Consider the following 19,098-nt stretch of genomic DNA (forward strand, 5'->3'; position numbering starts at 1 on the left):
TCTTCTTCATCATATTCTTATTTGTGACAGTCATTCCTGGAGTTGTTATCTATAAAAGTTTGAAGATTACACCTTCCGTTCTGCCTGTCACAAAAGATTTACAACAGGAATTGTCCGCATTCAGTTTGGCCTGCAGTAGCAGGCATTTTCCAGGGGCACCACGAGGAGGAACGGACTCACCCCCATACACTGCTTAGTCTTCTTCTGCTTATAATTTAGAAAATATGTTTTGCTCTGATTTTTAGTCTTATGGTTAATGTTCTTCTGCTTTTTGTTCTTCTGCTTCTTGGTCTTCTGTCTCTTGTTGTTCTGTATCTTGGTGGTTGTCTTCATGTTCTTTGTCCTCTTGGTCATCTTCTTCAGGGTCATCTTTTTGATCTTCTTTGGGGTGGTCTTCCGGGTCGTCGTCTTCAGGGTCATCGTTTTCGTGGTCGTCGTCTTCTTCGGGGTGGTCTTCAGGGTCGTCGTCTTCAGGATCGCCGTCAGGGAGATCCAGAGTGATAACCAAAAACCATTTCCAAAAGCTTGAACTTGGAAATGTAGCAGAAGGTACAAGAAGCCTGAGGAACTGCCGAGAACCAGCTGACGGTACTGGAACTCGATTGGCTAGCAGAAGGAACAAGAGCCAATAGCACTACCGAGGACCAGCTGACGGTGCTGGAACCCAGAGGGGCAGCAGAAGGAACAAGAGCCAATGGCACTACCAAGGACCAGCTGACAGTGCTGGAACCTGGTTACTAAGCAGGAGGTACCTGTGCTAGAAAGCACTACCAAGGACCAGCAGACGTTGCTGGAACTCGGATACCAAGAAGGAGGCACCTAAGCCAAAGGCACTGCCGAGAACCAGCTGACGGTACTGGAACCCGGATGGGTAGCAGAAGGTACCCATGAAAAACAAAATTGCAAGGCCGTGAGCCGGCCGCAGTCACCGAAACCCACAGTCCTACAGGGGGTGCTTGTCCTATTGGCACTACGGAACCAGCCTTTGTTGCCAGATCCCGCAGCCCACATAGGAAGCCCATAAACTGCAGGCACCATAGACTCGGCTAACCTGACCGCAATACAACAGGAAAGCGTATTGGTGGCAAAGTGACATTGACACTACCCGGAAACAGCAGGCGTGCTGGAACCAGGCTGGGCAGGAGGGAGTACCCATGCCAAAGACACTGCCGATAACCAGCTGACGGTGCTGGAACCTGGATGGGTAGCAGAAGCTGCAAGAGCCAATGGAACTAGCGAGGACCAGGTAACGGTGCTGCAACCCGGAGGGGCAGCAGAAGGAACAAGAGCCAATGGCACTACCAAGGACCACCTGACGGTGCTGGAACCTGGTTACTAAGCAGGAGGTACCTGTACTAGAAAGCACTACCAAGGACCAGCAGACGCTGCTGGAACTCAGATACCGAGAAGGAGGCACCTAAGCCAAAGACACTGCCGATAACCAGCTGACGGTGCTGGAACCCGGAGGGGTAGCAGAAGCTGCAAGAGCCAATGGAACTAGCGAGGACCAGCTGACAGTGCTGGAACCCGGAGGGGCAGCAGAAGGAACAAGAGCCAATGGCACTACCAAGGACCAGCAGACGTTGCTGGAACTCGGATACCAAGAAGAAGGCACCTAAGCCAAAGGCACTGCCGAGAACCAGCTGACGGTACTGGAACCCGGATGGGTAGCAGAAGGTACCCATGAAAAACAAAGTTGCAAGGCCGCAAGCCGGCCGCAGTTACCGAAACCCACAGTCCTACAGGGGGTGCTTGTCCTATTGGCACTACGGAACCAGCCTTTGTTGCCAGATCCCGCAGCCCACATAGGAAGCCCATAAACTGCAGGCACCATAGACTCGGCTAACCCGACCGCAACACGACAGGACAACGTATTGGTGGCAAAGTGACATTGACACTATCCGGAAAAAGCAGGCGTGCTGGAACCAGGCTGGGCAGGAGGGAGTACCTGTGCCAAAGACAATGCCAGGAAACAGCTGGCGGTGCTGGAACCCAGGGAAAATACTACAAACAGAGGAGACAGAGGCCTAATTGGAGCAAGTTTAAAATCTCTAGTTGTGTGAGTGTGGACAGAGCAGGAGAAATTGCCGGACACACAGCTTGGGATCAGATGACATTTCTGAACCCCAACAACACTGGAGCATATGTTGACTGTGCAGACGGCACTTCTGAGCAGCAACTGGCGATGTTGGAGCACAGGGTCAATCAGGGTGTAGGCTGAGGCCTAATTTCATCAAGTTTAATATGTGTTGTAGACTACTACTGATTATAAACGTGCTCCAATTAGGCCTCTGACTCCACTCTGTCTCTAGTATTTACCCTGGCCTCCAACACCGCCAGTTACTGCTCAGAAGTGCCGTCAGAAGTGGGAATGTGGACAGAGCAGGAGACATTGCCGGACACACATCAGGGGATCAGCTGACGTTACTGAACCCCAGTAACACAGGAACAAGTGTTGATTGTGCAGACGGCACTTCTGGCGGTGTTGGAGGCCAGGGTAAATACTAGAGATAGAGTGGAGCCAGAGGCCTAATTGGAGCAAGTTTGAAATCAGTAGTAGTGTTACTCTGGAGGCAGCAGTAGACATTGCCGGACACACAGCAGGGGAGCAGCTGGCGTTACTGAACCCCACTAACACTGGAGCATGTGTTTTTCTCTGTGCAGACGGCATGTCTGAGCAGCAACTGGCGGTGTTGGAGCCCAGGTTCAATCAGGGTTTAGGCTGAGGCCTAATTGGAGCAAGTTTTATATCTGATGTAGTTTGAATGTGGAGGCAGCAGGAGACTTTGCCGTCCACACAGCAGGGGAGCAGCTGGCGTTACTGAACCCCACTAACACAGGAGCTAGTGTTTTTCTCTGTGCAGATGGCACTTCTGAGCAACAACTGGCGGTGTTGGAGCCCAGGGATTACAGTTCAGGTGGTAGAAACATGAACACAACAGGAGATCTGGCTACTGTTGCCAACCAATTATTTATTCTGGAAGAGGACTGGCAAATTCCGGCGAGATCCAGGCCTTGTTCATTTTCAGAAAAGTAAGCCGGTCAACGCTATCGGAGGATAGTCGTGTGCGACGGTCTGTTAGTACACCAACTGCGGCACTAAAGACGCGTTCCGATAATACACTAGCAGCAGGGCAAGCCAGCACCTGCAATGCATACTGGCTAAGCTCTGTCCATGTATCCAGCTTAGAGACCCAAAGCTTGAAGGGGGAAGAGCCATCTTGGAGTACACTGACAGGGCAAGACATGTAGTCTGTCACCATGTGATGGAAACGTTGCCTCCTGTTGACTGGAGCCATCTGTGATGGTGTAGACATTTGTGGCGGGCACACAAAACTTTGCCACATTTGGGCCATACTGGTCTTGCCTTGTGCTGAGGCGCTGCCTCTGCTCCCTCTTTGTGTAGAGCTTCCTCCACTGCCTCGAGGCACAGAGTTGCTTTGTAAAGCACTAGCAGCACTGCTCTCGGATGGAATGGAGAACATGATAGAATGCACCAGTGTGTCTTGGTACTCCCGCATTTTACGCTCCCGGTTGAATGGTGTTATGAGGATTTGTAAGTTGTCCCGGTAGCGAGGATCTAGGAGGGTGTACACCCAATAATCAGCCGTGTTGAGAATGTGGGTGATGCGGCGGTCGCTTCTCAGGCACTGCAGCATGAAACCAACCATGTGCTGCAGACTCCCAACTGCCCAAGAAACGCTGTCCCCTGCTTGAAGCGTCATCTCTGCCTGCTCTGCATCACCCCACCCTCGCTCTACATACTGACTACTAGATCATTGTGTACTTCCCTCCTCTAGAGAGATGTCTTCCTCCTCCATTGACTCCTCCTCATCCTCCTCACAAAGTGTCCCCTGCCTAGGCCTTTGTGAGGAACCATGTTGCGTAGACTGTCCAGAAGCATATGGCATTTGTGACTCCTCATCCTCCACCTCTTCAAAACCTCCTCCCTTAGTGCTTGCAGTGTTTTTTGAAGCAGGCAGATAAGGGTGACAGTCATGCTGACTAGTGTATCATCTGCACTCGCCATCCGCGTGGAATCATCGAAGGCACGCAAAACGTGGCAGATGTCCTTCATAGAGGCCCATTCAGTGGAGCTGAAGTGTGACCGGCGCACAGTGCGACTTGTTAGCGCCTGATGCAGCTGGTACTCCATTACTGCTGCCTGCTGCTCACACAACCGCTCCAACATATGTAATGTTGAAATCCACCTGGTGGGTAGGTCACATATGATGCGATGTTCCGGAAGGCGGAATCGGTGCTGCAGAGCTGCAATGCGCAATCTTGCCATGCTGGAACGCCGCGAGTGAGCGCACTCTATGCGGACCTTGTGCAGCAGTGCATCAAGATCCGGATAGTCCCTCAGAAAGCTTTACATGACCAAGTTGAGCACATGTGCCAGACATTGGATGTGAGTGTTGTTGCCCAGGCCCAGAGCTGCCACCAGATTTCGGCCATTGTCACACACTACCAAACCTGGCTGGAGATTCGCTGGCACAAACCACAAGTCGCTCTCCTGCTTGATGGCATTCCAGAGCTCCTGCACTGTGTGGCTTCGATTCCCCAAATAAATTAATTTCAGTACGGCCTGTTGACGTTTGGCCACGGCTGTGCTCATATAGGTGGTAACAGGCTCCTGCAGCGCTGATTCAGAGGAACTGGAGTATGAGGAGGAGTCAATGTGTACAGACTGGATTCCTGCAATCCTTGGAGTTGGCAGAACACGTACAGCGCCACTCTCAAGATCTGTACCCGGCTCCACAACATTGACCCAATGGGCAGTGAGGGAAAGGTATCGTTCCTGTCCATGGTTACTGGTCCACGCATCGGTGGTCAGGTGGACCTTGCTACTGATGGCGTTTAGTAGCGCATGTTTAATTTTTCCCTCCACATGCTTTTGCAGGGCAGGGATGGCTTGCCTGCTGAAATAAAACCGGCTGGGCACAGTGTATAGTGGGACTGTCAATGCCATGAAGTTACGGAAGGTGTCAGTCTCCACCAGTCTGAATGAGAGCATTTCAAGGGCCAGTAGTTTTGCAATGCCAGCATTCAGAGCCTTTGCTCAGGGATGGTTTGCCGAGTATGGCCGCCTTTACTCCCATGCCTGTGCTACCGATGGCTGTAGAGTGGCATGGGAGTGTCAGGATGACAGGGAACGTGGTGCTGTGGGTGGAAGAGCCTACAACACGAGCTGAAGAGGTGGTAGGTGGTGCTGTAGGTTGGCCTATATCTTCAGTGTGTCTTTGTAACTCCACCACGTGCTTGGTCCGCACATGTTTCCACATATTTGTGGTATTGAGGTTGCTGACACTTTTCCCTCTTTTAACTTTCTGATTACACAGCTTGCATTTGACAAAGCAAATGTCATCTGCAACTGTGTCAAAAAAGGACCAGGCACTGCAAGTCCTGGGAGCACCCGTTTTGTGTTTTGGAAGAGGAATGCTCCTAACGGGTGCCAAAGTGGAGGCTAGAGGCAACCAAGTCTGCCCCCTCCCTCTCCCTCCTGTTTTGGCCGTTTGGGGAATCTCTTCCTCAGAGCTGCTCCCACCACCTTCCTGTTCATCACGCCATGATGGGTCAAGGACCTCATCATCTACACTCCCCTCTTCAAACACCTGCTTCTCCTGGGTAGTCTCGCCAGCACAGTACGCACCAGAAAGTGGCACCTGAGTCTCATCGTCTGATGCGTACTGAGGTGTGCTGACCATAGGCACTGGCCCACCCGCCTCTTCAGATTCAGAGGGGCAAAGCAGTTGCGCATCACTGCATACTCCCTCTTCTTCACATTCTAGAAGGCTGCTTGGCTGGCCCCCTGTTTCCAAGCCAAGCGATTCAGAGAACAGAAGTAGACATGGCTCATGTCCAGGGCTGTCTGACTGCTTGGGCAATTTGGCAGTTGGTGAAGAGACAGATGGTTGCTCTTCAATGCTCTGCCCCTGAGAGGATGTGGAAGTAATTGAAGTCGATGCGTTAGCTGCCATCCATCCGACAACGGCTTCAATTTGTTCGGCCCGCAGCAGTGGGGTACGGCGAGGTCCTACAAAGCTGCGCATAAAGGACTGTTGCCTGGTAAAACTGGGGGATGCTGAGTCACTGGTGCCCGCAGCAGGCACAGAATCCCCACGACCTCTCCCTGCTGAAACTCCACGCCCACGACAACATGCCTTACTCCCTGCCTTCTTCATCTTGGTAGACTGATAAAGATAGGCAGAAAAGTACAAAGGGGGGGCTTAGTGTGCTTATTCCTGAATAGCTGCTAACAGGTATAAGAAACACTAATTTTATAAAGTGTGTGGACTACACTTTAATATGAGCTAATGTGGCCTACACAACTGTCAAGTGGAGTGTTTGGTGAACTTTATTTACGTGTTTTTTTCAAAAAAACAAAAAGGATGTGACCAAAGATGTGAAAGCGATAGTATCACAAACTTTTTGGAGCTATTACAATGCAGAAAGGTAACCTACAATGCAATAGATGAGGCTCCAAAAAATAGGCTAATACTAATCTGGCTGCGGCTGCAGGGCACAAGCCAGCAAAAAGGCTCCTCTATCTACTCCTAAATAGTGTTTGCAACCAACCAATGTAGATGGATATGGATGGAAGCACACTAATAGGAGAAAAAAATCAGGAAAAATGAGCTGCAATAAAACAAAAAAAGGACTATGTATGAGGCAGTGACGCACGCTGAGCGGACTACAACCAGAGGTGACTGCAGAACACACTACAACATGAGCTGCACTCACACACAGAGACCTCACAGACAGCCATGAACAGTGCAGAGAACTGGGCACTAGCACTGAAAGGCTGCAGAAAGGCTCCGCTGTCTACTCCTATAGTGTTTGCAACCAATGTAGATGGATATGGATGGATGCACCCTAATAGGAGAATTAATGAAAAATGAGCAGCAATAAAACAAAAATATGTATGAGGCAGTGACGCACGTGTGGCGCACCTGAGGCTCAGTCGCCACAGAGGTACTGCACCTTCTCCTAACATGTGGTACCCCACCATCCTGGTAAGTTGGGAACTCCTTTCCAAGCTCCAACACTCGCACCCCACACAACAGGGTAGTTCTGCACAACCACATAGCAGCTCAGTGCTTAGAGAGTAGCAGAGCACCTTTGGTGGTTCCCTGCATGGAACACTGGATGTGCTGGGAGGTGGGTGGAGTTCAGATCCATATAAAAGATTGGGAAGGTTTAGAATTACAGATCAGATCAGTCTGAGAGGTCAGTCTGACAGGAAGTCAGTCGGGAAGGAAGCCACTCGGAGAGGAGTGGGGATACCTGGAAGAAGGGATGGAGGAAGGAGTGCTGCAGCTGCCTCAGTGACCTGAGCCAGCTGGCACGGGAAAGAGAACAGAAGGAGAAAGACGTAGAACTGCAACCTAAGCTTCCATAAGAGAGAGAGACAAGTACAGAACGAATGAGTAGAGAGAACAGAGAGGAGACGTGGGTTGGAAGAGGAACCCTGCCTATAGGTTCTCAGCGCAATGCCGGGGCCCGGTCCCCGAGGTTGTATGGACACTTATGGTTCTGCAGCAGACACCGATGGGAGTAGTTGGCTGTAAATGCACTACTCCCATCTAAGACTTGAGGCACAACAGCAACACAGATAGAGAGCCGGGAGTGAGGTGTCCCCGAAGCAGGCTACAGCTGTCTGCCATGCAAGTAGAGTTCTAGGAACATCTGTCAGGAGGCATTCCAGGGTCACTAAGTACTGGAGTGCTTCACACCACAAGGCGCATTGGCGGAGTCGTTCAGAAAGGTACATGTTGGCGGAGTGTTGGAGAGGAGAGTCCTGACTTGCCCGGGCAGTTGATTGAGTCTCTGCCCCGGAGGACACGGCACGGAGGCAGGCACCAGTGTGTACTATGGACTGTGAGTAAAGCTCTGAAACTGCAAGCCCTTGTGTCCTCCATTCATTTGTGCACTAACACCTTCAGCACCGATACATCTGGGTACCAGCATCCATACCATTCTGCGCCTCTCCTCATCCATTGCACCTACACTGCCCTGGAACTACAGCTCCACCTGTGGGGAGCTACATCATCTTTGCTGCACCACACCATCAGTCCCAGCAGATCTGCATGCAGCGTCGGCTTCACACCTCCCTTGCCGAACACCACAGGTGGCGTCATGAACTATTACATTAACCACAAACTACCATTGAATTGGGTGCCCAGGGCCACGGACCGGGTCAACGCTGCTGTGACACGCATCCCCCTGACACCGGCCCGGTACCAAGTACCCCACAGCCCTGGGAGGGCGACCCAATTTTGGCGTCACGAACAGGATGACGAGACCCAATACCATCGGGTTCTGTGCGCCTGAGATTTATTGGACTTTGCACTTTTGAGGATGTGCAGAAGACCTGATTTGATGGACTGTGAAATGGACATTGGAAATGGCCGCTGGCGCAGAGATGAAGAGATGGGAGGTCCTAGGAAAAGACCGCTAAGAGTCTTGGGCCTCCCCTGCATGAATTACTATGTGACAGCTACATGGCCCACCCCCCGAGGGGTTCATATACTGGCTTGGTATGGAGGCGCTGGAAGAAGACGCTGCCCCCGGAAGGAGGGGCAGGAGAAGCCAGTGGCGGGAAAGGGGCCGAGGCAGGAAGAGCAACGCCAGAACGCCATTTTGGAGAGAGAGGGAAGGAGGCCTCGAGAGCGCCCGGAGGTGGAAGCAGATCTCCCTGGCGCCATGGCTGAAGGCTTCAACCCGATCTCTGAGATGTACCGCCAGCGGCTGGAGGATGAGATTATCCAGCTGACGCGCGGCCTGCGACTGAGGCAGGAAGCGCTATGGACACTAAACTGGCAGTGCACTCGGGAGGGGCCTACACCTGCAGTACCCGCTACACCGGTAATCGCCGCTGCTGCAATGGATTCTATCCCAGCAGACTCTGTGGAGCCTGCCGCCGCCATCACCTCACCGGAGAAGTCACCGGAGACCCCGGGAGCAGAGGCCGTGCTCTTGCCTGGGCCAGACGCAGCAGCGCAGGTCCCACCGGAGGCCCCCGCAGATCCAGAGCCACCATTAGCTCCACCGCCGTCCCCGGTGTCCCAACGGGCTGCGCCCAACGCCACCGCGCCTGCACCGGAGCAGAGGCCGCACCGCCGGGAAGTACCAGGTATATACACCGGCCCTCCTATTGTGTTACCCTCTGAATTCACGTTGTCAGAGGCGGGACTGCTGCAACTCGAGATGGGGCAGTTGGAAGAGTCAGCTGGGGGCCCTAGCCAGATGGAGATGGGGATGTGGAGGCGAGCTTTACTAAGAAGGGTACGGCTGGAACAGGCATGCACAATCCGACATCTCTATGGCTTGGAGGAATCTAGGTCACTTTGGAATAGTGGCATTGACATCCCCTTGCCGGAAAGCCCCCGCCTAGCCGCCTATCAGCGCCGACAAGCTGCGGAGTCTCTCGGTACTAGGCCTCATACTAGAATAGTGGAACCACCTATTGCTGAAGAACAGTTGATGGGCATTGAGATGCATTATGGGTTCCCTTTGCCACAGCTGCAAGGTCCTTTAGCAAGAAACCAGAATCAAGATGAAGACATGACCTCTGGTAGCAGTTCCAGTTCAGCTTCCAGAACCCCAGGAGGGGATAACTAGAAAATTTTATACAAATCTCATTACCCAGGAGGGTTTAGTTGCACCAGTTGTGCCCCATTTTCGGTTATCATGTTTTGTTGTTTCTGGTAGCACTTTTGTTGCCTAGTTTTTGATTGGCAGCGTTCCTTCATTTGAACTACAGTGATCATGAACTTGGAGTGTATCACAAACTCTTTTGTAAATAGTTTGCACCTCTTTAGGTGCTCTCTCTTGGTTTTACATAAAAGATACTTTGCGAAGATGATGTTTTACATAAGAGACACTTTGCGAACATGATGTTTTGCATAGACACTTTTCGAAGATGATGTTTACCTCAAAGGACACTGCAAGAAATCCCGGCTGGGAGCGGTGTCCAGCACTTACAAGAATCTTTGAACTGTTTTATAGTAAAGTATTTGATAATGTGTTTTATTAAGAGTATTAGTAACTGAGAAATGGCTTTTATATAAGAATTAGGAATGTCTGATATAGCCGAAGCAGGAAACAGCTGTCTGCCGTGCAAGTAGAGTTCTAGGAACATCTGTCAGGAGGCATTCCAGGGTCACTAAGTACTGGAGTGCTTCACACCACAAGGCACATTGGCGGAGTCGTTCAGAAAGGTACATGTTGGCGGAGTGTTGGAGAGGGGAGTCCTGACTTGTCCGGGAGGTTGATTGAGTCTCTGCCCCAGAGGACACGGCACGGAGGCAGGCACCAGTGTGTACCATGGACTGTAAAGTAAAGGTAAGTAAAGGTTTGAAACTGCAAGTCCTGGTGTCCTCCATTCATTTGTGCACTAACACCTTCAGCACCGATACATCTGGGTACCAGCATCCATACCATTCTGCGTCTCTCCTCATCCATTGAACGTACACTGCCCTGGGACTACAGCTCCACCTGTGGGGAGCTACACCATCTTTGCTGCACCACACCATCAGTCCCAGCAGATCTGCATGCAGCGTCGGCTTCACACCTCCCTTGCCGAACACCACAGGTGGTGTCACGAACTATTACATTAACCACAAACCACCATTGATTTGGGTGCCCAGGGCCACGGACCGGGTCACCGCTGCTGTGACACATCCCCCCTGACACCGGCCCGGTACCGAGTACCCCACAGCCCTGGGAGGGCGACCCACACACTGAACGGCCTACAACCAGAGGTGGCTGCAGGACACACTACAGCATGAGCTGCACTCACACAGACCTTGCAGACACTGTGAACAGCGCTGCAAGGCAAAAGAAAGCTACAGTGATTGATAATGTAGCCTGGGTAAAGCACAATATTATATGGCAAATCGCTACCTCTAACTGTCCCTCACAGTCTTCAACAGCAGCCTGTCCCTAACTGAATTCACAGCAGAGTGACCAGAAATGGCGGCTGCAGCGGTTTTTATAGTGCATCATGACATCATTTCAGCAGCCAATCACAGCCATGCCATTAGATAACATGCCTACATGCCTAACAGGATATGCCCACACTTCTGAGGATCCCCATTGGCTGAATCAAATCAAACTGGCTCATAGCATTATGGGAACTTCCGATTCCGGTATTCGATATGCAAAAAGTATCGGAACTCAGTATCGGAATGCTCAACACTAATCGTGACACATGATTTGTGCATGCATCCTTGCCCAGTCACGGCCTACCTTCATGCCCGGCCGGAAGGTGACTGTGTTACCTAAGTTACCCTGCTACGACTACCAGTCCACTTACCGGGAGTGTGTGGGGCTGAAGTGAATCGGCGGCGCCTGGCTGTCTCTCAACCTGGCTGGGACACTGTCGCATATGTCTGGCCTGGGACTCACAGCGGCAGAGCAGTACACGTCGTCAGTAAGTAAACATGATCTCCCTCCCGCACGCTGCCTGCTGCACGGCTCTGTCAGTGACTCACCACTTCCCTCAGACTCCTCAGCCTCGTTTCTGCCTGAAGGCTGGAGCTGGAGCACACACAGCAGCAGCAGCACTGGCAATGTTTGCTCCCAGACAGTCCCAGATAGAGTGAATGGTAGCGGCAGCAGCAGCACTGGCAATGTTTGCTCCCAGACAGTCCCAGATAGAGTGAATGGTAGCGGCAGCAGCAGCACTGGCAATGTTTGCTCCCAGACGGTCCTAGATAGAGAGAATGGTAGCGGCAGCAGCAGCACTGGCAATGTTTGCTCCCAGACAGTCCCAGATAGAGTGAATGGTAGCAGCAGCAGCAGCAGCACTGGCAATATTTGCTCCCAGACGGTCCTACATAGAGTGAATGGTAGCGGCAGCAGCAGCACTGGCAATGTTTGCTCCCAGACGGCCCCAGATAGAGTGAATGGTAGCGGCAGCAGCAGCACTGGCAATGTTTGCTCCCAGACGGTCCCAGATAGAGTGAATGGTAGCGGCAGCAGCAGCACTGGCAATGTTTGCTCCCAGACGGCCCCAGATAGAGTGAATGGTAGCGGCAGCAGCAGCACTGGCAATGTTTGCTCTCAGACGGCCCCAGATAGAGTGAATGGTAGCGGCAGCAGCAGCACTGGCAATGTTTGCTCCCAGACGGTCCCAGATAGAGTGAATGGTAGCGGCAGCAGCAGCACTGGCAATGTTTTCTCCCAGACGGCCCCAGATAGAGTGAATGGTAGCGGCAGCAGCAGTACTGGCAATGTTTGCTCCCAGACGGCCCCAGATAGAGTGAATGGTAGCGGCAGCAGCAGCACTGGCAATGTTTGCTCCCAGACGACCCCAGATAGAGTGAATGGTAGCGGCAGCAGCAGCACTGGCAATATTTGCTCCCAGACGGTCCTACATAGAGTGAATGGTAGCGGCAGCAGCAGCACTGGCAATGTTTGCTCCCAGACGGTCCCAGATAGAGTGAATGGTAGCGGCAGCAGCAGCACTGGCAATGTTTGCTCCCAGACGGCCCCAGATAGAGTGAATGGTAGCGGCAGCAGCAGCACTGGCAATGTTTGCTCTCAGACGGTCCCAGATAGAGTGAATGGTAGCAGCAGTACTGGCAATGTTTGCTCCCAGACGGCCCCAGATAGAGTGAATGGTAGCGGCAGCAGCAGCACTGGCAATGTTTGCTCCCAGACGACCCCAGATAGAGTGAATGGTAGCGGCAGCAGCAGCACTGGCAATGTTTGCTCCCAGACGACCCCAGATAGAGTGAATGGTAGCGGCAGCAGCAGTACTGGCAATGTTTGCTCTCAGACGGTCCCAGATAGAGTGAATGGTAGCAGCAGTACTGGCAATGTTTGCTCCCAGACGGTCCCAGATAGAGTGAATGGCAGCAGCAGCACTGGCAATGTTTGCTCCCAGACGGTCCCAGATAGAGTGAATGGTAGCGGCAGCAGCAGCACTGGCAATGTTTGCTCCCAGACGGTCCCAGATAGAGTGAATGGTAGCAGCAGTACTGGCAATGTTTGCTCCCAGACGGTCCTAGATAGAGTGAATGGTAGCGGCAGCAGCAGCACTGGCAATGTTTGCTCCCAGACGGTCCCAGATAGAGTGAATGGTAGCAGCAGTACTGGCAATGTTTGCTCCCAGACGGTCCCAGATAGAGTGAATGGTAGCGGCAGCAGCAGCACTGGCAATGTTTGCTCCCAGACGGTCCCAGATAGAGTGAATGGTAGCAGCAGTACTGGCAATGTTTGTTCCCAGACGGTCCCAGATAGAGTGAATGGTAGCGGCAGCAGCAGCACTGGCAATGTTTGCTCCCAGACGGCCCCAGATAGAGTGAATGGTAGCGGCAGCAGCAGCACTGGCAATGTTTGCTCCCAGACAGTCCCAGATAGAGTGAATGGTAGCGGCAGTAGCAGCACTGGCAATGTTTGCTCCCAGACAGTCCCAGATAGAGTGAATGGTAGCGGCAGTAGCAGCACTGGCAATGTTTGCTCCCAGACAGTCCCAGATAGAGTGAATGGTAGCGGCAGCAGCAGCACTGGCAATGTTTGCTCCCAGACGGTCCTACATAGAGTGAATGGTAGCGGCAGCAGCAGCACTGGCAATGTTTGCTCCCAGACGGTCCCAGATAGAGTGAATGGTAGCGGCAGCAGCAGCACTGGCAATGTTTGCTCCCAGACGGCCCCAGATAGAGTGAATGGTAGCGGCAGCAGCAGCACTGGCAATGTTTGCTCTCAGACGGTCCCAGATAGAGTGAATGGTAGCAGCAGTACTGGCAATGTTTGCTCTCAGACGGTCCCAGATAGAGTGAATGGTAGCGGCAGCAGCAGTACTGGCAATGTTTGCTCCCAGACGGTCCCAGATAGAGTGAATGGCAGCAGCAGCACTGGCAATGTTTGCTCCCAGACGGTCCTAGATAGAGTGAATGGTAGCGGCAGCAGCAGCACTGGCAATGTTTGCTCCCAGACGGTCCCAGATAGAGTGAATGGTAGCAGCAGCAGCAGCACTGGCAATGTTTGCTCCCAGACGGTCCCAGATAGAGTGAATGGTAGCGGCAGCAGCAGCACTGGCAATGTTTGCTCCCAGACGGCCCCAGATAGAGTGAATGGTAGCGGCAGCAGCAGCACTGGCAATGTTTGCTCTCAGACGGTCCCAGATAGAGTGAATGGTAGCAGCAGCACTGGCAATGTTTGCTCCCAGACAGTCCCAGATAGAGTGAATGGTAGCGGCAGTAGCAGCACTGGCAATGTTTGCTCTCAGACGGTCCTAGATAGAGTGAATGGTAGCAGCAGCAGCACTGGCAATGTTTGCTCTCAGACGGTCCTACATAGAGTGAATGGTAGCGGCAGCAGCAGCACTGGCAATGTTTGCTCCCAGACGGTCTCAGATAGAGTGAATGGTAGCAGCAGCAGCAGCACTGGCAATGTTTGCTCCCAGACGGTCCCAGATAGAGTGAATGGTAGCGGCAGCAGCAGCACTGGCAATGTTTGCTCCAAGACGGTCCCAGATAGTGAATGGTAGCAGCAGCACTGGCAATGTTTGCTCCCAGACGGTCCCAGATAGAGTGAATGGTAGCGGCAGCAGCACTGGCAATGTTTGCTCCCAGACGGTCCCAGATAGAGTGAATGGTAGCAGCAGCAGCAGCACTGGCAATGTTTGCTCCCAGACGGTCCCAGATAGAGTGAATGGTAGCGGCAGCAGCAGCACTGGCAATGTTTGCTCCCAGACGGTCCTAGATAGAGTGAATGGTAGCGGCAGTAGCAGCATTGGCAATGTTTGCTCTCAGACGGTCCTAGATAGAGTGAATGGTAGCGGCAGCAGCACTGGCAATGTTTGCTCCCAGACGGTCCCAGATAGAGTGAATGGTAGCGGCAGCAGCAGCACTGGCAATGTTTGCTCCCAGACGGTCCCAGATAGAGTGAATGGTAGCAGCAGCAGCACTGGCAATGTTTGCTCCCAGACGGTCCCAGTTAGAGTGAATGGTAGCGGCAGCACTCTCAATGTTTGCTCCCAGTCCCAGATAGAGTGAATGGTAGCGGCAGCAGCAGCACTGGCAATGTTTGCTCCCAGACGGTCCCAGATAGAGTGAATGGTAGCGGCAGCAGCAGCACTGGCAATGTTTGCTCCCAGTCCCAGATAGAGTGAGTGGGGTGGGGTTGTGGTAATATATCTCTGCCTCAGTCAGAATGTTGGAATTTTTGTCTGGACTGAGCCTTTTTTTACAAGATGAACAGATGAGGTAAGTTGGGTCATCCTTTTCTATCTCAAAAAAGGCCCAGGCTAAGAAACCCCTGCTGCCCCTGCGAACTGCAGACCTCCTCATCTTCCTCCTCCTCCACCTCCTCTGCTGAGCTACATAGCTGTGTGCCTCTGGGTTCACACCAAGTGTAGTACAACCTCATCGTAATCCTCTCTGTTCTCCCACTCCTCCTCTATCTTGACACCACAGTACAGTCGGCGTACGCCTCAGGTATCTAAGTCTTATCAACATCACCTCCACCCCGGGGGTTAACATCTGGTGACGAGGGTCTGGATTCTTCTCGGACCCTACTTTGTCCACCCCCGGATCTAGCTGAAGAAATACTTGGGGCATCGGTGCAGATGCTTTCCTCCTCTTGAGTCTGTGAAACTTTGGAGCAGACTCTGATGGAATGGAATGTGCGAACAGCTCTGCAGACTCCTCCATCTGTAGTTCCCCACTGCCAGTTGGGCGGTTGTAGAGTGATGACGCAGGGGTAAACAAGGGCAATTGGGTGCCAACTCTGATGACTGTACTGTGTATGATGTTGAGGTGGAGGAAGAGGAGAAGAGGCCACTTGGTGGGTAGGAGAGAGAGGTATGGAGCTGCAGACGCTATCCAGGCAATGATTGAGTACGTAGAGTCCAATTCAAAAACTGGGTGGGCGCTCTATCCGCAGGTGAGCGCAGCAGAAATTGGAAAGGAGGAAGTGAAAGCACTCCAACCCACGAATAGAAGAAAAAAACTTTATTTTGGCATGTCAAACCAAGTTAAAAACATAGGATTAACCCCTTTCTGACTGCTGACAGGATAGTACGTCAGCAGTCAGACTCCCCTGCTTTGAGGTGGGCTCCATCGGTGGGTCTTCTCTCCTACAGTACCACTTGGTGACTTGCATTGCTTAAGATTATTGTATCATGTAACCCCTTTTTCCATGCAATGTGCCATGGAATAAAAGTCATTATAACCATAGATAATAATACTACGATGCGGCTGCCAAAGAAAGGGACCCAAGTAGCCCATCCAGTAACCGATATTGTCAAAATGCTGCACACTTATATTATTTGTACTCTGGGTTATTTGATGCCCCCTTTCCTGGTGTCTGCCCCTAATTTGAGCTGTTTTGGCAGCTTTTTCACCTTCCTGAAGATGTTGTTATCAGGAGAAACCGCCAGGAAGGCACTTACCAGCAGTTTCAGCAGCCCTGACATTAAGAGCCCGCAGCCTCTGACGGCCTGTGACAGCTGTACTCACGGTGTCCGGGAGCTGGGCAAGATGACAGCGATACAGCAGGGCTAGAGTGAGCAGAAAGCCGGGTGGTGAGTGTACTGATAGGACCTGCAGTCACCTGACCACAGGGGGCGGGGCTTAGCATCCTGCTGCTGGAGATGAGTGCAAGATGCTACCGGGACCCTGGAGCAGAGGAGAGGGGAAAGGGGGCCACTGGACACCAGGGAAAGGATGGGGCACCAGAGGGAGTCAAAATCCAAGAGAAGCCATGGTCAATAAACGAGAGAGGCAACGCGGTACACAAGGAGCAGGCTAATCAGGAATAGTCAGGGACGTAGCAGGAGTCAGAAACCAGAGAAGCAGATACACAGTACAGAATCAAAAGGCAAACTCACAACGGGGGACAGAAATGGGTCAGAACCATACTAGCAAGCTAGAACACAGGCACAAGGCACACAGGGGTCGAGACACTCAGCCGAGGGCAAAAGTATAACTGATGGGGATTGGAGCTTCCCAGGGCTATAAGAAGCTCTCCCTGAACCAAAGAGAGGCCACAATAATTAACCCCAGGTAAGCAGGTCAGAGCCTGCACTGGCATGAAGACCTTAACCCCTGGTGTGCAGTTCAAAGCCTGCACTGGGATCATGACAGTTGTCATGCGATTGATTTTGCCTCCCATTGAATTCAATGGGGTTCGGGTATGTTAGGCGAATTGTTCGGCAAACATCCGTTCTTGATCAGTCAATCGTTTCATTGTCTGGATGATAGGGGGCAGCAGAGAGCTGGGTGCTCCAAAGATCACAGCAGGTGCTACTTGTGACCTTCCTGGCCTGTGATATCAGGGATTTGTGGGATTAAGAAAGTCCTGACAAATATTGGATCCCTGACATACAACATTGTTTAATATCTCAATTGATCAATGGTTCACAGCTGTGGAGAATTTATAATCATGACTCACCCCACTCATATTTTGTGCCCATTTCGGTTTCCCACTTTCATAATTACGCATGTCAGGAAATAAAACCACATAATAAAAAAATAGAGGGGAAGCTGGTCATGCCGCACATGCGCAGTCGTGCTCTGAATTACATAACATCATCTTGAATAAGGAGGAAGTAGAGTATATGTAAGCGCCATAACATAATGATGACATCACATTGTGCATCTGTCGGTGCATGCGCCAATAATACATAAACATTCAAGCGCCATCTTAAATATTTTTCACACAAACTTTTTATCCTTCGCACATACTCAGTGTCACCGACCTGTTGTATTGGACATTTCACCCTTCGCGCATCGGACGCAATCGTAGCAGCATGGAGGTTCCCCTTCTCGCTTTGCCTTTCTGTGTCCAGGTTTACAAGCTTCGTTGCATATTGACGGAGGCACCTAGGAATGGAAAATATCTTACCAGAAAAATCATCCAGATTAACCCTAAAACCACCTAATCCCAGAAACTCAGCAGAGCATGATACAAGAATGATCTCCAACTCAGCATAGCGACTCAAAGGAAGTAAAACTTTCACTGGCAATGAAGAGAAGGTCTGGCCAGATTTTATAGTGAGAAGAAATGACCAGATCAGGGACAGCTGTGAGATGGAGTTGCAAGTTTCTAATCAGAATAGAAAGAGTCATTAACATCTTCAACATCAAAGGAAACAAAATCCATTTAAAATGAAACAAAAATGCACCAACTAAATGGAATATCTGTCATTCACAATACATAGTCACAAATCACAGTCCAATGAGTACAGATCAAATCAACATAAATCTACATAAAAGACTACATAAAGTATATAAGGTGTGAATACTTTATCATTTTCATCTTTTTCTGGTCCCGATCTGAGTACTGACGTGTAATAGAGATTGTATTAATGAACATATGAAGCTTTTATTATAATCACACCTGTTGGAAATATGGAGCCCAGACATCCGACTTTTCAAGGCTTTTGAATGAGTACCCTAACATAGATGATTCGTCGTAACTGCCGACCTTCACCATAGTTTTTTTTACTATAGATATGAAGAAATATTTTAGGAAATCCAATCGTGTTGGGACTTGTTTGTTGGGTTTGAAGTAGATTGTGTCCCCAGAAGAAGTGGTAAAAAGTATTCTCCGTAGGAAGGAGTTCAGCTGGTGAAGATATGGAAAGAGAAGAAAGTTCAAAAAAGTCATCACAGATGAATACAATATATAATAATACTTGACCTCCCACAAATTATAGTTTGTGCCATACCGACCTGGCTTATGATTGTTTGTGTGGGCCCCTGGTCATTGATGAACTGTAGTCTGTCCTAATCTTGGAGATTGATATAGACCTTCCTAGTCTAGAGGGACTTCACATCCGCCCCAGGTTTTCCATGTGCCTGACCTATGTTTATGTTAGGAATCTGTCATTTTTAATCACAACAGTGAGATTGTAAAAGAAATAAGGAGAATTCATGGAATGATGGAAATCCCAAGAAGGAAACATTACTCATATTGAAATGACAACAGATTGAAACAACATTATCAAACTTCTGTATCTCTTCAGTCTGGAGTCTGAGCCTCAGGGAGAAATCCCGGCACTTGCAGCCTCGGCTGTGATCACTGAGGTTATTAACGGTCATCTGAAGAAGGTTCTGCCACTGAATGCAGTTGGGCAAATCA

General features: G+C 51.0%; 1 protein-coding gene across 1 annotated transcript in view; it reads right to left on the reverse strand.

Annotated features, from left to right (window-relative positions):
• LOC141065406 (vomeronasal type-2 receptor 26-like) overlaps nt 1-19,098 on the reverse strand; it is a 135,835-nt gene that overhangs the window by 77,793 nt on the left and 38,944 nt on the right. The window contains exon 4 of the mRNA XM_073557870.1: nt 17,714-17,837. Within this exon, the coding sequence (XP_073413971.1) occupies nt 17,714-17,837 (124 nt within the window). The remainder of the gene's footprint in view (nt 1-17,713; nt 17,838-19,098) is intronic.

The sequence above is a fragment of the Dendrobates tinctorius genome, unplaced genomic scaffold, assembly GCF_039654945.1.
Source record: "Dendrobates tinctorius isolate UK_male_01 unplaced genomic scaffold, ASM3965494v1 ptg000251l, whole genome shotgun sequence".
NCBI classification, from domain to species: domain Eukaryota; kingdom Metazoa; phylum Chordata; class Amphibia; order Anura; family Dendrobatidae; genus Dendrobates; species Dendrobates tinctorius.